Genomic DNA, 21,670 nt, shown 5'->3' with positions numbered 1-21,670 from the left:
CAAGGGGGGACAGGGAAAAGGCACTGACCTCGGCCCCGTTTCTCTTGTGGGAGGATGTGAAGCCAAAGCGTCTCCTGCAGCTCGGCCCAATCTGCTGGGAACGGCGGTGACCCGTTGTCGGGCGGGGAGCGTCTCCCGGGACTGTGGTGGGCGAGAGTCAACAGGGAGAAGGCACTGACCTCGGCCCCATTTCTATTGCTGTCTGGGCATGGAATCAAAGCCTCTCCTGCAGCTCGCCTACTATTGGAGGGGAGTGACGGCGACGGCGACGGCAGCCATTTTGTGAATCCTCTGTCGCCGCCTCTGCTGCGTGCTGCACCACGGGAGGAAGGTCAGGCGCGGGGCACGCTGGTCCTCCCGCTGGTCCTGGGGGGTGGGGGAGTGCATTTATTAAAGTTTATTAGTTAAATTGTTTTTAAAAAGTAACAAAAGTGGTTTTATTCAGACCAAAGATACTAGAGGAGCAAGATAGACCACTCGACTCTAAAAAACCGTAGTAGGTCATGGGTACGTTTCAGCGCCATTTTCGTAAGCAGACTCTGTGTGCTAGACTGGGCAGTGTTCACAACTCTCTGCGATTTCTTCGTATATAAAATGTTTGCAAACAATTATTTTTGTTCAACTTCTTGGATAAGTTGATAGTTGACATTTATAACTATTTCTTGAAGAGTTGCTGCTTCGTGATCTTTAAACTTTGGATGTTACTGATTGAATATTTGCACTAGAGATCCACTCTGTCTGTATCAGGCCAATTGATCATATTTAATGAACTGTTCTTCTTTGCTTTCTCTGTTAATTTTAATTTCACCTCCACTAGCTGTATCTCTTTTAGTTTTATTTTAAAAAGTCATGGAAGCAGATATTAGGCATTTGCAAACAATCAAACTCTACTGTATCCACAATATAATTGAAAAGACATTTAACTTTATATGTAGAGCCAAGAAAATTTGAATTGGTGAATTGATTAGTTACAAACCCTTGACAGCCACTAAAATGACCAATGGTGCCTGACGTGGTACAGAAGCATGAATCCAATTCAAATAGACACAGTGGTGGAGTAAATCACCGGGAGAGGCAGCATCTCTGGAGAAAAAGGATGGGTGATGTTTCAGGTTGGGACCCTTCTTCAGACAAGGGGTGGGGGGAGGTGAAGAGCTGGTATAAATCAGGACCTGATCTTTTCATTGGCTAGCTGATATGCGAAACAGTGCAACCCTGTATATCTCGCACACAAAATGATGTAAATCTTACCACGAATGACAGAAATAAAAAGTGTTATCCTTGTTTATGAAGTGCATTTTTGAATGATGTAAAATTGAGGGGGTTGGTGCAAAGTACTGCTAACCCACAAATGTGTCATTATGAGATATTCACATTTGAAAAATCCATAAATCACAAAAAAAACATAAAGGTGCCTATCTTATTTGACCAACTTATCGGTTGAATTTAAATTTGAATGTTTTACAGGTTGTAGGGTAGTGGGTAAGTATCGTGTCAATGCATGTAACTCATTTTTCACAAAAGTGAAGGTTAGCACTATATTGCACCGGCCCCCTCAATTATATGTTAAATTCAAAATGAAACTATGGTATCAATGTACATTATTCATGTCTAAAGCTAGCACTTCTGTATCAGTGCAGGTACGTATGCATTACATTTTATTACACTGATATAGAATGAAAAGAATGAAAAACAATCATGACATGTGTTCATAGTTATTTTGTTCACAATATTAGGATTTCTGGAAATAAGATTGATGTCACTGATTGTGAATGTGTATGGGTAGGCCCTAATGAAATGTATGTGAGAGAACAGTGATCATGATAAGGAGAACCATGTGCTGAGAAGTGTGTGCATGACTGATTTTATACATATATATATCTCTCTCTATATACATATATCCAGAGAGGGAGAGAGGTTGAAAGAAAATAGTTGCTAAACAAATAATTAGAGGAAATCACAAGACCGTAACTAGATATATATATGTGTATATATGCATATGCATAAAACATAATGGTCGAATCACCTTTATGGTTTATGCACATCATGTGAAAAATAAGATGAGGAGAGAAAAAGAGCGTGCTTAAAATCAAAGTTGCTTCTGATCCATGAGAAGGAACTTTGAGATCTATTTATCTCTACCTTACCTCTCTCACACACATTCATATATATATATATATATATATATATATAAGTTAAATTTGTGCAAAGTGTGTTTGAGCAATACAAGGGAAACGGCCCAAAAGGGGGCTGGGAGGAAGGATGGGAGGGAAATGGCAGAAATAGTAAAAAATAATAAAATCAGAGAAATTAAGCAGGGGGAAAAGATTTTAAAATAAAACTAACAAAAAAATGTGAGAGTATTTTCTGCATTTTAATGGTACCATCATCACACAACACTGATTACACTGTAAATTTTCCCGGTGTGGGACGAATAAAGGAATATATTATTATTATTACACTGCAAGAGGCAGAGCGAGCGGCGGGATTTGCTTACTAAAATGGCGGAGGTTCTGTTCCGTTGCTACTACCCTTCAGTATAGGCAATTTCGACGGGGTGGTTCATCTTGCTCCTCTAGTATCTTTGGTATCAACATTCATTTCTCCCACTTCAGATAGTCGCTGCTTCCCATCCCTCTCCAACCCCCCCTCCATCCCCTCCCTCCTCTCTCTATTCCTCCTCTCTCTATTCCCCCTCTCTCTCCATCCCCCTCTCTCTCCATCCTCTCCCTCTCTCCATCCCCTCTCTCTCCATCCCCTCCCTCCTCTCCACCCCCCCCCCCCCCCCCCCGCTCTCTCCATCCCCTTCTCACTCCATCCTCCCCCCTCTCTCCATCCCCCCCCCCCCCCCCCCCGCTCTCTCCATCCCCCCCTCTCTCCACCCCCCCCCTCTCTCTCCACCCCCCCTCCCAGTTCCCCCACCAGTCTCCAACTCCATCCTATCTCTGTCCGTCCCCCCCCTGACATCAGTCTGAGGAAGTCAAGTCAATTTTATTTGTATCGCACATTTAAAAACAACCCACGTTGACCAAAGTGCTGTACATCAGTTCAGATACTAAGAAAATAACATACAATGGCACACAAACATAACAGCACATACATAAACAGTTCACAGCGCCTCCTCAATGAGCCTCAAACGCTAGGGCGTAGAAATAGGTTTTGAGCCTGGACTTAAAGGAGTGGATGGAGGGGGCAGTTCTGATGGGGAGAGGGATGCTGTTCCACAGTCTTGGAGCTGCAATCACAAAAGCGCGGTCACCCCTGAGCTTAAGCCTAGACCGCGGGATAGTGAGTAGCCCCAAGTCGGCCGCCCTGATTGACCTGGAGATATAAGATGTTTGATATGGGGGGTGGGGGGGGGGCAGCCCGTCCAGGGCTTTGTAAGTGAATGGGAGGAAGGGTCTCGACCCGAAACATCCCCGTTCCCTGTCCCCACAGACGCTGCCTGACCCGCTGAGTTGCTCCCGCGCACTGTGTGTGTCCGCCTTCTATTTAAACCGGCGTCTGTACCTTGTTTTCCCAACAGATTCACCTGTTGTCCGTTTTTATGTGTCGGGGGCGCGCGGGACGTGCACGAAACACAATGGCCGTGTGACGTAAGCACGTCGGGCGTGTGTGGCGCGCTCTGCCCGCGCACGCGCGCTGGGTTAGAAGGCCCGGCTCACTCCGACGCGAGGCACTGCCGCTCTGGGCCCCGTCCCCGCCTTCACCCGCTCCCCGCCCGCCCTTCACCCGCTCCGGTCCCCGTCCCCGCCCTCACCCGCTCCGGGCCCCGTCCCCGCCCGCCCTTAACCGACTCCGGGCCCCGTCTCCGCCCGCTCCGGGTCCAGCCCCCTCCCCCGCCTTCACCCGCTCCGGCTCTACCGGCGTCTTCTCGTTCACCGGCAGCGTCTTCACCGACAGCGCCGCGGGGCTCGATGCGCCGCAAGTCCGGTGAGTTGTCGTTGAAAGACGGTTAGTTTGTGCCACAGGCGTGGGAGCGGCCGCTCTGTTGTTTCAAGCCCGATCCAGCCCGGCGCCTCTCTCTGCCAGCGCTGGAGCCGGAGCTGTTCGACATCGGTGGTCTCCTCTTGAAACCCAGTGTCCTCCCCGAGGCGAGGCTTCCCTCTCCGGAGATAGATGGCCGCGGTGGCAGAGCTCGCCCTCCACCTCTCCCAGTGGTTCCCACCACAACATCGCTTCATGCAAGTCTCCTTGACGACGAGTTACAGGGGCTGGTGTGTGCAGGATCGGACAAAGGAAACTGCACGCTGCAGCATAGTTGCATGCATACGATCTCAGTACCACGTTGGTTAGTGTATACTTATTAATTACTGTGTCGGTATTCCCCTGAAAGATTCAGCTACCAGTAATGCCTTGCTTGTATTTGCCTAATACAGATAGAAGTTTACTTCAACAATTAGTTGAAGGGTCTCTATCCGAAATGTCGCCTATCCACGTTCCTCGTGTCCAATTCTTTGTTTCTTCAAGGTGAAACTGCTGAGGCCGAAATCTTGATCAAAAATCAAAGTGCTGGAGGAATTCAGTGGGTAAGCATCTGTGGAAGGAATGGACAGATCACTTTGGTTACAGATGGCACATCAATTGCTAAAATGGCCTCTTTTTTGGGGTACAGTTGTTGGCAATTCTCACCATTGATTTTCTGGGCGATGGAAGAATTTAATCAGAATTCCCAATTGTAATTTGTCATATCAAATAGCCCCAGGCGAAAGTACATTTGGATCTGTACAGCACGGAAACAGACCCTTCAGCCCAACTTGTTGACCAAGATGCCCCTTCTAAACTATGTATAGGAAGGAACTGCAGATGCTGATTTAAGACGAAGATAGACACAAAAAGCTGGAGGAACTCGGCAGGAGAGGCAGCATCTCTGGAGAGAAGGAATGGGTGATGTTTCGGGTTGAGACCCTCTGAAGAAGGGGAGATGATTTATAAAGATGTTGCCAGGACTCGAGGTGTTGACCTATAGGGAGAAGTTGGGCAGGAGCTCAGGAGGTTGAGTGATGATCTCCGGTGTATAGAATCATGAGGCGAATAGATATGATGAATGCATGGGTCTTTTACATAGGGCAGGGGAATCAAAAAACCAAAGGACATTGGTTTAATGTGAGAGGGATAAGATTTAATGAGAACCTGAGGGAGTAACATTTTCACACAAAAGGTGATGGTATATGAAACTAGCTGCCGAAGGAAATAGATGAAGCAGGAGCTATAAAAGCATTTAAAAGACAATTGGACAGGTACACGGAGAGGAAAGGTTGAGGGATATGGGCCAAATGTAGGCAAAGGGAACTAGTTTAGATCAGGACACAAAGTTGGAGTAACTCAGTGGGATAGGCAGCATCTCTGGAGAGAAGCATTGGGTGACGGGACGACGCCCTCTGAAGAAGGGTCTCGACCTGAAACGTCACCCATTCCATTACTCTAGAGATGCTCTAGACCAGCTTCTGCAACCTGGTCAGCCAATGCATTTCAGGTCCAACCAGCCCTTGAGTGGATGAAATGTCTTCCTCCAATTCCCTCCAAACTACTTACCCTTAACCTATCCCCTTTAGCTTTTGGCACCTCTGCTATGAGGCAAGATTTCCTACTATCTTCCTGTCATGGGCAACGTTTATCCTTTGATTGTGGAACTAATGTTTACTGTTATGATAGTTTCCACAAGTCCTGTGATTCAATACCAAGAAATATAGATGGTGATGTAAAATACATTTTGTTCTATTCCATTACAGCAAGCCCTTGAATGCAAGATAAAACATCAAGGGTGAAAAATAAAGTTCCATCTTTTGGCATGGCAGGTGGCAGAAGAGGGCCAAGTAGGACATCGTATTGCAGAACACCACTCAATGAATCTGGAACATTAGGAGGTTCTGGCTATTCTACCAGCTCGCCCATTACAGGAGTACGGTCAAGAACCAGGTAAAGAAAATCATTCCTGGAGCCTTCTGTATAGTATTATTGACTGGTCTATTATTTTTTCATGGGAGTGGGATAGATTTGCATCTTGGAATTATGAAAATGCCATGCATGTGTTTGACTTCTGGTACAATTGCAATATGATTTCCAAAATTACTATTATTATTATTATTATTATTATTAAACATACAAGATTTAAATCTATTAACATGAAGGAATAATTTAAATTTGTAGCACTATTATATCTAAATCTTTGGTGAAATGGTTTCATTCTAGCTGAAGGTCTGTGTCAACGATGTTCCACAGGGATCCGTGCTGGGACGCCGATAATTTGTGATAGAGTCAGAGCATGAAAACAGGTTCTTCAGTTCATTTTGTCCTTGTTGACCAGGAGACCCCATCCAAGCTAGTGCTGTTTGCTACGTTTGGCTTGTATCCCTCTAAACTTTTCCTGTCCATATACCCGTACAAATATATTGTAAATGTTGTTATTGTACCTGCCTCAATCACTTCCTCTGGCAGCTCATTCCACCCCCCACCCCCTACGCTTTGTGTGAACAGGTTGCCCCTCAGATTCTTATTAAATCTCCCCTCATACCTTAAACCTGTGCCCTCTAGTTCTTGAATTCCCTACTCTAAGAAAAAGATTCTGGGTGATACAGTGGTGCAGTTGGTAGAGCTGCCGCCTCATAGCATCAGAGACCTGATCCTAACCCCGAATGTGGAGTGTGGATGTTCAACCTGTGGCCATGTAGGTTTCTTCTGGGTGCTCTAGTTTCCTCTCCCATCCCAAAAACAAGTGGGTTTGTGGGTGACTTGGGGCATTGTAAATTTCCCCTAGTTTGTAAGGACTGGATGAGAAGATAGGACAGCATAGAACTAGTGTGAATGGTTGATGAATGATCATTGTGGACTTGTTGACTGAGGACTCTCTCTCCATGATGTATCTCTAAACTAAACATTCACCTTATTTATTCCCCTCATAATTTTATGTATTTCTGCACATCACCCCCTTCTGACTACAAGGAATAATGTTCTAATCTGCCTAACCTCTCCCTGCAGCTTAGGTTCTGGGCCCTGGCAACATCCTCGTAAATCTGCTGCACTCTCCCAGCATATTGACATCTTTCCTATATTGGGTGACCAGAACTGAATACCATGCTCCAAAAGTCTCACCAATGTTTTGTTCAACTATAACATAACTTCTTCAGACTGAGAGTAAGGGAGTCCACTGAGAGAGAATCCCCTGACTCTCAGTCTGAAGAAGGGTCTTGACACAAAACATCACCTATTCCTTTTCTCCAGAGATGCTGTCTGACCTGCTGAGTTCCTCCAACTTTGTGTCTATCTTCAGTTTAAACCAGCATCTACAGTTCCTTCCTAGAACAGAGCTTCCCATATTCTGTACTCAATTCCCTGACTGATAAAGGGCAACACGTCAAGATTCTTAACTAGCCTGAGGAATGGGCTGCGACTTTCAGATAACTATGTACTCGTACTGCAAGATCTATCTGCTCTAAAAAGCTTTCAAAGATACTAACATTCACTGTGTAGATCCTGCCATGGTTTGACTTCCCAAAAAGCAATACTGCTCATTTATCTGAATTAAACTTTGTTAACCAATCCTCTGTCTGCTTGATGAGCTGTTCAAGATCTTATTGTAATTTTGGAATAATCGTCTTCATTGTTTATAACACCATCTATTTTGATTATCTACCCTAAAGTGGGAACACAACATCCCTCATACCTCTTGATCATGTTCCCCCAATGAATACCAGGCCACTGTCTCCATGCCATCACAGATCTGGTCATTTGTGATCTCTCTCCGCAACCTCCAACCTTATGATTCACAAATCCACTACTGCTTGTTTCTATCTCCTACCCAATGAATAAACAAGACAGCACTGCCAGGCACGTTGTTTCTGCATGCTCTTGGCACACTGAATTCCTCCTAATTTGACTCTTTATCTTCTTGATGTCTCTCCCATCATTTTCTGCATCTGGAAAACCTCACTTGCTCTCCACCATTTCAACAAATCCAATTTCCTGTCCCCTGCAACCTCATCTTCACCATGGATGTCCAATCCCAACACATTCTGCTCCCATCAGGAAGGTCTTGGTGTTCTCTATTTCTCCAATTGCCAACACGTTCTTCTACCTAGTAGAATCTGCACTTACCTTGAATAAATTCTCTTTCAACTCCCACTTTCTACTAATCAAAGACAACAGTGGGCACTTACATGAGACCCATGTTCACCTGCCTCTTTATTGGTTAAGTGCGCATCTTTGTTCCAAAATTACTCTCAAATTCTTTCTCTGCTTCATTGATGACTCTCCATTCCTTTCCTCTCTAATTCCTTCATCTGCAGCCCTTTGTTCCCTCCACTAATCACTTCCCAGTATCTGTTGCTGTTTCCATCACTCTTCCCCAACTGACTCCATTCACCAATCTACCCCATCTCAACAGGATCCCTCTGCCAAATCTTACCCCACTCCCTAACCTTTTTATACTGGCTATCCTCCCTCCACTCTTTCAGTCTAGATACAGACTTCTGACCTATAATGTTCTCTGTCCATTTCCCTCTGCAGATGTTGCCAAGCCCACTTAGTTCCTCTAGCAGTTTGTCTTTTCCTCCAGAATCTGCATTCTCTTCTGTCTCCATCCCGACTGTTATATTCTGTGGTCTGACCTATCAAGAGAATTGTGCTATATATCTGCTTCATCACCCTTTCAATCTGTGTTGCAACTTTCGGGAAACTTGACTTGGACCCCAAGATACCTAATCAGCATACTTAAGTGCCTTGGGTGGTGGAGGCAGATACTCAATATTTAAAAAGCATTCCGTTTGAGTCCTTGAATCACCAAGACTTGGAAGGTTATGAACTTAATATGGACAAATAGTATTGGTGTGGGTTATGTGCAACTTTTAACGTGGACATCGTCAGCCAAACGGTCTGTTTCTGTGCTGCATGGCTCGGACTCTATGATACAGGAAAGGCATCATGATTGTATTGGGAAGTATTTGGATGAGGTTTACAAGCATATTGTCTGAGCTTGAAATTGTTGCTCTGAAAAAATGTTGTGTGAGCTGTGCAATAGACACAAAATGCTGAAGTAACTCAGCGCGACAGGCAGCATATCTCTGGACAATAGACAATAGACAATAGGTGCAGGAGTAGGCCATTCAGCCCTTCGAGCCAGCACCGCCATTCAATGCGATCATGGCTGATCACTCTCAATCAGTACCCCGTTCCTGCCTTCTCCCCATACCCCCTCACTCCGCTATCCTTAAGAGCTCTATCCAGCTCTCTCTTGAAAGCATCCAACGAACTGGCCTCCACTGCCTTCTGAGGCAGAGAATTCCACACCTTCACCACCCTCTGACTGAAAAAGTTCTTCCTCATCTCCGTTCTAAATGGCCTACCCCTTATTCTTAAACTGTGGCCCCTTGTTCTGGACTCCCCCAACATTGGGAACATGTTATCTGCCTCTAATGTGTCCAATCCCCTAATTATCTTATATGTTTCAATAAGATCCCCCCTCATCCTTCTAAATTCCAGTGTATACAAGCCCAATCGCTCCAGCCTTTCAACATACGACAGTCCCGCCATTCCGGGAATTAACCTAGTGAACCTACGCTGCACGCCCTCCATAGCAAGAATATCCTTCCTCAAATTTGGAGACCAAAACTGCACAAAGTACTCCAGGTGCGGTCTCACCAGGGCCCGGTACAACTGTAGAAGGACCTCTTTGCTCCTATACTCAACTCCTCTTGTTACGAAGGCCAACATTCCATTGGCTTTCTTCACTGCCTGCTGTACCTGCATGCTTCCTTTCATTGACTGATGCACTAGGACACCCAGATCTCGTTGAACTCCCCCTCCTCCTAACTTGACACCATTCAGATAATAATCTGCGTTTCTATTCTTACTTCCAAAGTGAATAACCTCACACTTATCTACATTAAACTGCATCTGCCATGTATCCGCCCACTCACCCAACCTGTCCAAGTCACCCTGCAGCCTTATTGCATCTTCCTCACAATTCACACTACCCCCCAACTTAGTATCATCTGCAAATTTGCTAATGGTACTTTTAATCCCTTCGTCTAAGTCATTAATGTATATCGTAAATAGCTGGGGTCCCAGCACCGAACCTTGCGGTACCCCACTGGTCACTGCCTGCCATTCCGAAAGGGACCCATTTATCCCCACTCTTTGCTTTCTGTCTGTCAACCAATTTTCTATCCATGTCAGTATCCTACCCCCAATACCATGTGCCCTAATTTTGCCCACTAATCTCCTATGTGGGACCTTGTCGAAGGCTTTCTGAAAGTCGAGGTACACCACATCCACTGACTCTCCCTTGTCAATTTTCCTAGTTACATCCTCAAAAAATTCCAGTAGATTTGTCAAGCATGATTTCCCCTTCGTAAATCCATGCTGACTCGGAATGATCCCGTTACTGCTATTCAAATGCTCAGCAATTTCGTCTTTTATAATTGACTCCAGCATCTTCCCCACCACTGATGTCAGACTAACTGGTCTATAATTACCCGTTTTCTCTCTCCCTCCTTTCTTAAAAAGTGGGATAACATTTGCTATCCTCCAATCCACAGGAACTGATCCTGAATCTATAGAACATTGAAAAATGATCTCCAATGCTTCCACTATTTCTAGAGCCACCTCCTTAAGTACTCTGGGATGCAGGCCATCAGGCCCTGGGGATTTATCAGCCTTCAGTCCCATCAGTCTACCCAAAACCATTTCCTGCCTAATGTGGATTTCCTTCAGTTCCTCCATCACCCTAGGTTTTCCGGCCCCTAGAACATTTGGGAGATTGTGTGTATCTTCCTCAGTGAAGACAGATCCAAAGTAACGGTTTAACTCGTCTGCCATTTCTTTGTTCCCCATAATAAATTCCCCTGCTTCTGTCTTCAAGGGACCCACATTTGCCTTGACTATTTTTTTCCTCTTCACGTACCTAAAAAAACTTTTGCTATCCTCCTTTATATTATTGGCTAGTTTACCCTCGTACCTCATCTTTTCTCCCCGTATTGCCTTTTTAGTTAACTTTTGTTGCTCTTTAAAAGAGTCCCAATCCTCTGTCTTCCCACTCTTCTTTGCTATGTTATACTTCCTCTCCTTAATTTTTATGCTGTCCCTGACTTCCCTTGTCAGCCACAGGTGTCTCTTACTCCCCTTAGAGTCTTTCCACCTCTTTGGAATAAATTGATCCTGCAACCTCTGCATTATTCCCAGGAATACCTGCCATTGCTGTTCTACCGTCTTCCCTGCTAGGGCCTCCTTCCAGTCAATTTTGGCCAGCTCCTGCCTCATGCCTCTGTAATCCCCTTTGCTATACTGTAATACCGACACTTCCGATTTTCCCTTCTGCCTTTCCATTTGCAGAGTAAAACTTATCATGTTGTGATCACTGCCTCCTAATGGCTCTTTTACCTCTAGTCCCCTTATCAGATCAGGGGACTAATGGAAGGAATGGATGACATTTCAGGTCGAGACTGTACAGTAACTGGTAAAAGGATTGAGGAGGTGGTCAGGTTACGACACACCATCTAGAGAGAGTAGTTCACCACCTGAAAGACCTAAACTGTCATGTTTCAAGCAATCTATGCTTTGTACTTGAAAAGCTATGATATCTGGGACTAAAGAACTAATTCTGAAAGAGTGAATTTAACTGGTTGTTTCTGCTGAACAGCAGCCCAATGATCAAATGCATATTTTGTATTTGAATGGTTTTCTGCAGTAAGATCCTTTCCCTCTACAGATGCTGTCTGATCTGCCTAGTTTCTCCAGCACCTTGTTTTTTGTTCATGTACTAGTAAAGCTGGGTGAGGAGGGAAAATATACTAATTTACCGTGAGAAGTGAAAAATAATGTTTGATTAAGTAATTGTGTGATTTCTTTAATTTCTCATAGATAATGTCATGCCACTGGTGGCCTTATAACATCAAATGAAATATCACATCAGCTGATTTCTTTTTTTGTTTCTTTATTTTAGGAGTGGGTCGGGAACTGGCTTGATAAGTCCTCCCCTCGCAACCCAGACTGTGATTCCTTTGAAACACAGCAAGATTCCTGAACTACCTCTTGAGAAAAGCATTCTATTTGAACTTCATCTTCTCTTCTGCCACCTCATAGCTGTGTTTGTTCATTATATCAACATCTATAAAACAGTATGGTGGTATCCCCCTGCTCATCCGCCCTCATTTACATCACTGGTGGGTAACGGGTTATTATTCTAACATTTATTTATGATGATTTATGAGTTCTTTAGATCAAATGTTTTAATAAATTCCAAATACCTAATAGGACATTCAAGTTTAAGCACATCCTATGAAGGAAAATGTAATTCCGTTAATATATATTCTGCTTTGAAATTCATAACATTGTTCTAGCAATTTCTTTAACTGCTATATTGTCTGTATCTAGAACAACAAATGCTGCCATAATGTCCACTGCTCCTATTGTGCTCTGTTGGGAGCTTGGTGCTTTGGGCTTCCGGGAAAACTTTAATAACAGCTGGAGGACTTTGAATTGAGAAAGAGGAGACGTGGCGGATTTGTTAAAAGCTAATCTTTTTGAATGAATGAATAAGTTTATTGGCCAAGTATGCATATACAAGGAATGTGCCTTGGTGCTCCGCTCACAAATGACAACACAAACATACAGTTTACAATGAAGAATAAAGCATAAACACATCAAAACAATAAGGATCCACCATTACGGTCTAAACATGTGGGTGAAAATAAACCAGAGCAAAAAAGAGATTACAGACATTGGTTATTGAGTTGAACTAGCACTCGTGGAAAAAAAGCTGTTTTTATGTCTGGCTGTGGCTGCTTTGACAGTCCGGAGTCGGCTTCCAGAGGGAAGTGTTTCAAAGAGTTTGTGGCCAGGGTGAGAGGGGTCAGAGATGATCTTGCCCGCTCGCTTCCTGGCCCTTGCAGTGTGCAGTTCGTCAATGGGAGGGGTGAAGGCTGCAGCCAACAACCTTCTCAGCTGTGCGAACAATCCGTTTTGGACTATTAAATTGTTTGATGTGGTAACAGTAGGTTAATGAAGGCAATGTAATAAGTGTGTATTTAGAGTCACAAAGTCATACAGCATGGAAACAGGTCTTTTGGCCAACTTGCCCACACTGATAAATATGCCCCATTTACATCAGTCCCACCTGCCCGTGCTTAGCCCAAAACATGTTAAACCTACCCTATCCTTGTACCTGTCCAAATGTCTCTTAATTGTTATGATGGTACCTGATAGTATTTGATAAAAATCAAAAGTGATTTGTGAATTGAACCTCATAGAATTAATCTCATATCCATATTGGCAGGAAAATGGCTTAAAGGTAGAAAGCAGAGACTCTAAACATTATTTCACACTGAAGGATTGTTGATAGTGTTGTTCACCAGGGACAAATGCTGGGACTACTTGTTTTTAATGCTTATTGGAATTGTTTAAGAAAGGATATATTGGCATTGGAAGCAATCCAAACAAGGCTCACCAAACAAATTGATTTATTCACAAAATGCTGGAGTAACTCAGCAGGTCAGGCAGCATCTCGGGAGAGAAGGAATGGGTGACGTTTCGGGTCGAGACCCTTCTTCAGTCTGAATAAATCGATTTGTACCAGCATCTGCAGTTATTTTCTTATACTCACCAAACAAATTGTTAGCTTGAGGCATTGTCCTATCAGAAGTAGCTGAAGAAGCTGGGTCTGAGTTATTTGTAGTTTAGAAAAATGAGAGGTGATCTTATCGGAACATGTAAGATACCTCTCCACGGTTTCATACCCTACCAAAAAGGTAATAATCTATAGATTGCTACCTGAGCCACGATCAAATTGGCACAGGGTCATTCTTTAATTTCATATTCATGTATTTTGTGTTTTATGACTGTTGGCAGATCAACTTCCCTCCTGGGATAAACGAAGTTCATCGTATCGGGTGTGTATGAAGGAACCAAAGATGGACACAATGCTGGAGTAACTCAGAGGGACAGGCTTGTCGGAGAACTGGCAAGGGGGAGAGATGGGGAGAGAGGGCAAGTTCTCTGACCAGTCTTACTGTCTCCGACTACATTTTATCTGTTTGCTTTGTCGTTACCTTCTCCCAGCCAACAAAGATCTATTCTACATTTTCCTTTTGCCCTGTTCTCACACCTACACACTTCCTTATCTATCTATCTATCTATCTCTCTCCCCCCAACGTCAGTCTGAATAAGGGTCTCCACCCGAAATGTCACCCATTCCTTCTCTCCAGAGATGCTGCCTGTCCTGTTGAGTTACTCCGGCATTTTGTATCTATCTTTGGTATTGGCGTCAAGCAGATTAAAGGGTTGAACTTGTGGCTCAAAGAAAAGTATCATATCATATCATATCATATATATACAGCCGGAAACAGGCCTTTTCGGCCCACCAAGTCCGTGCCGCCCAGCAATCCCCGCACACTAACACTATCCTACACCCACTAGGGACAATTTTTACATTTACCCAGCCAATTAACCTACATACCTGTACGTCTTTGGAGTGTGGGAGGAAACCGAAGATCTCGGAGAAAACCCACGCAGGTCACGGGGAGAACGTACAAACTCCTTACAGTACAGCACCCGTAGTCAGGATCGAACCTGAGTCTCCGGCGCTGCATTCGCTGTAAAGCAGCAACTCTACCGCTGCGCTACCGTGCCGCCCTAAAAGTATGTGGGAGAAGTGGATTTGAATTTGTGGGACATTGGCACCAGTATTGGGGAAGGATGGTGTAGATGATATGTGTGTACTCCTTTAATTGATAGTGACGATGTCCATGTTAACCACTCCCTCACCGGTTGGTATAATTGTAGCTTCCCCACCCCTAGCAGGGGCTCCAGTGATCGTGACAGACCATGTGCAGCTAGGGCAGTGATATGTGTACATTAAAGTAGTTAAAGATACAATGGTGTCCGGGAACCATCTCTACATGGTGTCAGAAGTGGTTCTTCCTGCGTCTTCAGTTTGTCGGGTTTTGTTTTCTTAGTTCCAGTTCCCCCTCCCTGTGCCGTGATGGCCTCTGCCTGTCGCAAACCTGACATCTTGGTCTTTGATGCAGACATCACTCATCGCTGGAGTGTGTTCCGACGTGACTTTGAGCATTATGCCACAATCGCTCACCCTGCCGTGGCCCCTGCGGTCAAAGCCTCCCTTTTACTGAACCTGGCTGGTCCCGAAGCGCTTGAGCGGTCGGAGTCATTCATCTATGGACAAGGCGAGAGTGTCCAGGACCCGGTATGTCTGCTTGCTAAATTTACGGCTATGTGTGACCTCCCCACGAACCACATCTTAGAGCGTTTTAAACTGATCTCCCGACGCCAAAACCCTGGGGAATCTGTTGACAATTTCGTGGCCGCGCTGCGCCGAATGGCTCGCCGATGCGACCTGCACGTCCTCACCCCTGAGACTCTAACCCGCGACATCTTGGTCTTTGGTCTACGGGATGGTAAGCTGCGCTCAGAGCTGCTACGTAAGCCTGATCTGACATTCCATGAGGCGTTGTATGCCTCTCGTTTAGCTGAGGCTGTCTCCTCTGCTGTACAGCCACCGGACCCTGTGGTCCACGCAGCTAGCTTCACCTCTGCTCCTCGGCGACAGAGGGCAAGCCCGACGCCGAGCTCTAGGCCGCGCCAACGCTGTCCGAACTGCAACTTTACTTCGCATCGTTTTAATGTCTGCCCGGCGATGGGGAAAACCTGCAATCTCTGCAATAAGCCCAACCACTTTTCGGCGGCCTGCCGTTCCCGTGGGAACCCTGCACAGCCACGGCAGAAACCCTCTCGCTACTTGACACGTGATGATACCGCGTCTGGTTCTCATCTCCAGCATGATGAACTCCCCCTGTCTGACTCTGGCTCTTCCCAGAGCGAAATGAGTGTGTTTTCCCTGCGAGGTGCACCTGCTCTGATAACAGACCCAACCGTCCGAGTCACGGTGAATGGCATGGCCTTCTCTGCTAAGGTGGACACGGGGGCTGCTGCCAATGTTATGTCAACAAGCCTATTCAAGAAGATAAGAGATAATGAGCTCGTTTCTACAGACAGTGCTGTTTTGCGTGCATATGGGGGCGGTGTACTTGTTCCTGTGGGGAAGGCCACTCTCCACTGCAAGGTGCTGAAGACCTCTCGGCCCCTTTCTTTCTTTCTGCTAGACGGTAAATGTGTCCCCCTGCTCGGCGTGGAGGCCTGCCAGGACCTCGGATTGGTGAGATTCCACAGCGATGTCCACATGGTGGAGGCACCCCTAAACCCGCTGGCCGAGTACCCGGACCGTTTTGACTCGAAGCTGGGGAAGTTGCCCTGCAGCTACAAGATTGCCCTCAACCCCGACATCACGCCGGTTGTCCGTCCCCCGCATCGGGTATCCTTCGCCATGAGAGACAAGGTCGAGTCCACTCTTCTCGAGATGGTGGCCACGGGCATCTTGAAGCCAGTAACGGTCCCCACCCAGTGGGTCTCCACTATGGTCGTCGCTGCGAAGAAGGATAAGAGTGAACTACGGATCTGCATCAACCCTAAGGACTTGAACTTGGCTATCAAGCGCCCGCATTATCCTATGCGGACAGTGGAGGATGTTGCTGCACAGGTCGGCCCTGCCACTGTGTTCTCGGTTCTCGATGCCAAGAGCTCGTTCTGGCAGATACCTCTGGACGAGCGATCCTCGCACCTGACGACCTTCAGCACCCCCTTCGGCAGGTACCGCTTCCTCCGCATGCCGTTTGGGATCAACTCTGCCAGCGAAGTGTTCCAAAGGACCATGGAACAACTGTTTGCTGGGCTCCCGTGTGCCATCATTGTCGACGACATTCTGGTTTACGGGAAGAATGTCGCTGAGCACGACCACCACCTTCGCCAGGTGCTACAGCGGGCCCGAGATGTCAACCTGAAGCTCAACCCGAAGAAATGCCGGTTCCGGGTCCCTGAGGTCACCTACGTGGGACACGTCTTCACAGCATCAGGGCTGAAGCCCGACCCGCAAAAGACAGCCGCAATATCCGAGATGCCTGCACCTGCTGACGTGCCTGGCCTACAGCGCTTCTTGGGCATGGCCAACTACCTGGGAAAGTTCATCCCCGACCTGAGTGAACTGAGCGCCCCTCTGAGGGACCTGGTGAAAAAGGACGCTGCCTGGGCCTGGTTCCCGCAACACCAGAAAGCATTCGACACCCTCAAATCTAAGCTGATCAGCATGCCTACGTTGAAGTACTTTGACCTCCAGCGCCCCATCGTTCTCACATGTGATGCATCGAAGTTTGGCCTAGGGGCCGCCTGCCTGCAGGTCCACGACGGGGTGCAACTGCCGGTGTCCTATGCATCCCGCACGATGACGACCGCGGAACAACGCTATGCCCAGATTGAGAAGGAGCTGCTGGCAGTTGTTTTTGCCTGCTCCAAATTCAAGGACTATATCCTGGGCACTTGCTTCACTGTTGAAACGGACCACCAGCCTCTGGTTACCATCCTCAATAAGCCGATACACGTGGCCTCCTCCCGGCTCCAGCGCATGATGCTCCAGCTACAACGTTTTACTTTCACCGTGGTTTATCGAAAGGGCAAGGACATGTTTGTTGCTGATACGCTGTCTCGGGCGCCCCTCCCATCCACAACCCGACATCCATACGAGGCGTCCGATCTGATAGTCCTAAACGTCAATTTCGTGCCCTCCAGTCAGTTGAAGTCCCTGGCCAAGCACACGGCAGCTGACGCTTCGCTACAACAGCTGGCCGCGATCATCAAACGGGGCTGGCCAGGCCGCCGTTCTTCCCTGCCGGCCGCAGCGGTGCCTTACTTCCTGGTTCGTGACGAGTTGGTGCTGCGTGAGGGTGTGATTGTGAAGGGGCACAAGGTGGTGGTGCCCGCAGCACTACAAGAACAATATTTCGAAACTGCTCATCGTGGCCATCCCGGGGCCGAAGCGACCCTTTCCATCGCTCAGAGTCAGTTCTTCTGGCCTGACATGCCTCGCTATTTCCGAGATAGAGTCTCCGCATGCCCTACCTGCAACAGCCTCGCTCCACAGCAACAGCGGCAGCCGCTCCTGCAGCAGCCAGCCCCTAACCTGCCCTGGTCCGCGCTGGCAACCGACATCTTCGAATGGCACGGAAAGCACTTTCTGGTGCTAGTTGACTCTTACTCCAGCTGGTTTGAAGTTGACCAGCTCCACTCCCTATCTTCCTCCGCGGTCATCGAGAAGCTACGCCGCCACTTTGCCACCTTCGGGTCCCCAGCCAGCATGCAATCGGACAACGGCAGCCAGTTCACCAGCGCCGAGTTCCGTGCTTTTGCTGAACGGTGGAATTTTCGGCACTACACCAGCAGCCCGGAATACCCGCAGAGCAACGGCCTGGCCGAGCGCGCGGTCCGCAGCGCTAAAGGACTGTTGGAACGTTGCCGCCTGTCCCGCTCCGACATTTACCTGGCCCTGCTGAACCTCCGCAACATCCCCCGCGATCATGCCCTGGGTTCCCCGGCTCAGCGTCTCATGTCCCGTGTCACGCGGCCCACGGTCCCGGTGTCTCAACAGTCCCTGTCTCCCTCTGCCCTTAAACCTGCCTTAGTCCGGAAACGCATTGCCCGCAGACACGGTATTCAGAAGCGCTCCCACGACGAGTCCTGCCGTGTCCTCCGCCCTCTTCTTCCCGGCCAGGTCGTCCGTATGAGGTCCATTTCTGGCCGCTCCAGACTGGCCGTGGTCGTCGGTTCTGCTGGCTCCCCCCGTTCGTACCTGGTCAACCATGACGGCAAGGTGTACCGCCGGTCCCGCCAGCATCTCCGGCTCGTGAACGAGCCCATCCCTCCCCCGGCGGCTCCGTATGCCCCTCCACTGCCACTTTCGCGGCCCAGTGACTTGCCCGCTCCTCTGGGCCCCCCCCCCCCCGGTCCTTCTCCTGTCCGTCTTCCGGCTGCGGTCCCGTTTTCTCCGGCTTCCTCGCCCTCCTCCTCCTCCTCGCCGCCCCCCCCGCTGCCTTCATCGCCCAGGGGTTCTCCCGTCCGTAGCCCACCCCGTGCCCCGGCACCGTCCCCGCTTGTTCCCGTCGGGGAAGGAGGTGATGGCGAGGTTCGGACCCGGTCTGGTCGCCTGGTCAGGCCGCCTGTCCGTTACGGCGATTACGTGTGATTCCGTATTCCTGTGCCTTACTGTCTGCATTTACCCTAGCGCATGGGACGTGGTCGCCCTGTCACTCACTGTTTGTTTTGTAGAGGAAGGATGTAGATGATATGTGTGTACTCCTTTAATTGATAGTGACGATGTCCATGTTAACCACTCCCTCACCGGTTGGTATAATTGTAGCTTCCCCACCCCTAGCAGGGGCTCCAGTGATCGTGACAGACCATGTGCAGCTAGGGCAGTGATATGTGTACATTAAAGTAGTTAAAGATACAATGGTGTCCGGGAACCATCTCTACAGATGGAGCTGTTCCGATGGGAAGGACTGCACTTGAACCTGGCTGGGGTTAGGATCCTGGCAAACTGCATAACAAGGGTCATAGATAGGGCTTTAAACTAAATAATGGGGGGTGAAGGTAAACAAATTGGTAATGTATGGATGAAGTTAAAGGGAAGGAGAGTGCAGGAGAAGTTACTCAAATTTCCAGAACTAATAGAATAGAAAGGTTAAGAAGGAAAAGAGTCTCAGGTCTGGCAAAATTGGGACCACTGTGTAAAGTGGGGTGGTGAACATCCCCGGAATGATTAGGTTAATGTATAATGCATGTTTGAGGGCGCTGGGCCTGTGCTTCCTGGAGTTTACAAGGATTGGGGGGGGGGGGGGAGCTCTTTGGGGCCTGGATAGAGTGGATGTGGAGAGGATGTTTCCACTATCTAGGACCAGAGGGCATAGCCTCAAAATAAAAGGATGTGCCTTTGGAAAGGAGATGAGCACTTTCTGTAGTCAGAAGGTGGTGAATATTTGGAGGTCATTGCCACAGAGGGCTGTGGAAGCCAAGTCATTGGCTACTTTTAAGGCAGAAATTGACAGGTTCTTGATTAGCAAGGATAACATCAAGAATAGCATGTTCCTGGAAGAGTAAAAAGCCAGTACAAATTTAGTGAAACATAAGGCCCATTAAAGATGGGGGGGGGTGCAACCTGCCATCAAAAATACAGTTGAGGTCCTAAAAATTAACAAACTTTCTAGTTGGTGAATTCAGTCAAAGGTAATGTGAATGTTTCATTAGGTTTAGGGTTAGTGCATAAATAGAGGAGGTACTCTATGCTCCCAACTCCCAATTCACTAGATATTTTCAAGAGAGAGTTATATATTGCTCTTGGGGCTCATGGAATCAAGGGATAAGGTGGGAAAGCAGGAACGGGGTACTGATTTTGGATGATCAGCCATGATCACATTGAATGGCGGTGCTGGCTCGAAGGGCCGAATGGCCTATTCCTTTAGTTTAGTTTAGAGATGGAACAGATGCTTTCGGACCATTGGGTCCGCGCCGACCAGCAATTCCCGCACTTAACTATCCCCCATCAGGGACATTTTTTACATTTGCCATGTCAATTAACCTATAAACCTGTACGTCTTTGGGGTGTGGGAGGAAACCGAAGATATCGGAGGAAACCCAGGGGGAGAACATACAAACTCCGCACAGACAGCACCCATAGTCGGGGTCAAGCCAGGGTCTCTGGAGCTGCATTTACTGTAAGGCAGCAACTCTACCACTGCGCCACCGTGGCCGCCCAACCTGCATCGAAATAGGTGCCTTCTGCACCTATTTTCTATGTTTCTATGACTCTGCTTGTGAAAAGAACTATGTCAATATAAATTTCCATAATGTTTCCATGAACATTTGGTAGTAGGTTGTTGATATTGTTAGGAGTTTTATGTGAGAATGTTTAAAATTATCTCCTAGTGGGGACATTTTCACTGTAAAGTCTGCATGATTCTTTAGTTGTTTAAAAAAATTGTGTATATTCTGTAATGTTTTGTCAATGATCATTTAACTAATTGAACATATAGAGTCCAATGTTAGATTAGATGAAACGTCTGTTTAATTTGTTTCATGGTCTGAATAAACAAATCGCTGCTCCAGAATATTTGCCTTGGCTGAACTGTTTCTTCTCTTTCCATTATAGAACTTCCATCTGATTGATCACAATTTATTAATCCTCATTACTATTGTATTGGCGCGTCGTTTTATTATAGCAGTTGTGAAAGAGGTAAGTAGCGTGCAGTTTTTAATCAAGGTCAGTATTAGAAATCTAGCTGACAGGTGGTTGAAATGTCAATGGGGAACATTTTAGTGATAATGGCAACAACAATGGAAGTTTCAAGGCAGTTATTGAAAGTGATAAGAATGGTCCAGAAAATAAGGGGAAAGCCGCTTTCAACATCATAAGACAGGGTGTGGCAAAAGTAAATCAGGAACATCTGCTTGCTGTTTTTCTGTATCAAATTAATAGGAATCAATCCAAAATGTCAGAGTCTGAAGCCAACTTGATCCCCGGATGGAGGAAGGTAACATCAGCGAGTCCAAGGAAATAAATGTCACTGGAGATCGAAGCTTGGATATAGGATTTTTACGTAGATGGGATGGTTAAAAAATTTGCAGACCACACCAACATTTGTGGAGTTTCAGGCAGTGAAGGATGTCAAAAGATGGATAGATCAGTTGTAGATATGGGCTGCGAAATGGCCAATGGAGTTTAGAACTTATAACAGGAGATTGTAGACAGCTGTAGGTCAAATAAGCTTGTTAGAGTAGG

At 46.9% G+C, this 21,670-nt stretch overlaps 1 protein-coding gene across 5 annotated transcripts in view; it reads left to right on the top strand.

Moving 5' to 3' along the window:
- Positions 1–3,662: 3,662 nt before the first annotated feature.
- LOC144589981 (transmembrane protein 39B-like) overlaps positions 3,663–21,670 on the top strand; it is a 56,416-nt gene continuing 38,408 nt past the window's right edge. Inside the window, exons 1-5 of one of the 5 annotated variants that reach the window (XM_078394892.1) lie at positions 3,663–3,933; positions 4,471–4,529; positions 5,733–5,919; positions 11,939–12,158; positions 21,041–21,124. In XM_078394892.1, coding sequence (XP_078251018.1) covers positions 5,744–5,919; positions 11,939–12,158; positions 21,041–21,124 — 480 coding nt within the window. In that variant the 5' untranslated portion in view covers positions 3,663–3,933; positions 4,471–4,529; positions 5,733–5,743. Of the gene's footprint in view, positions 3,934–3,961; positions 4,292–4,470; positions 4,530–5,732; positions 5,920–11,938; positions 12,159–15,020; positions 15,197–21,040; positions 21,125–21,670 lie in introns of those variants that run through there. The other 4 variants (XM_078394894.1, XM_078394895.1, XM_078394893.1 and 1 more) reach the window with 4 other exon arrangements.

Source organism: Rhinoraja longicauda, unplaced genomic scaffold (assembly GCF_053455715.1).
Source record: "Rhinoraja longicauda isolate Sanriku21f unplaced genomic scaffold, sRhiLon1.1 Scf000094, whole genome shotgun sequence".
Taxonomy (NCBI): domain Eukaryota; kingdom Metazoa; phylum Chordata; class Chondrichthyes; order Rajiformes; family Arhynchobatidae; genus Rhinoraja; species Rhinoraja longicauda.
The sequence above is the reverse complement of the archived record's forward strand: the minus strand, read 5'-3'. Positions and strand labels throughout refer to the sequence as shown.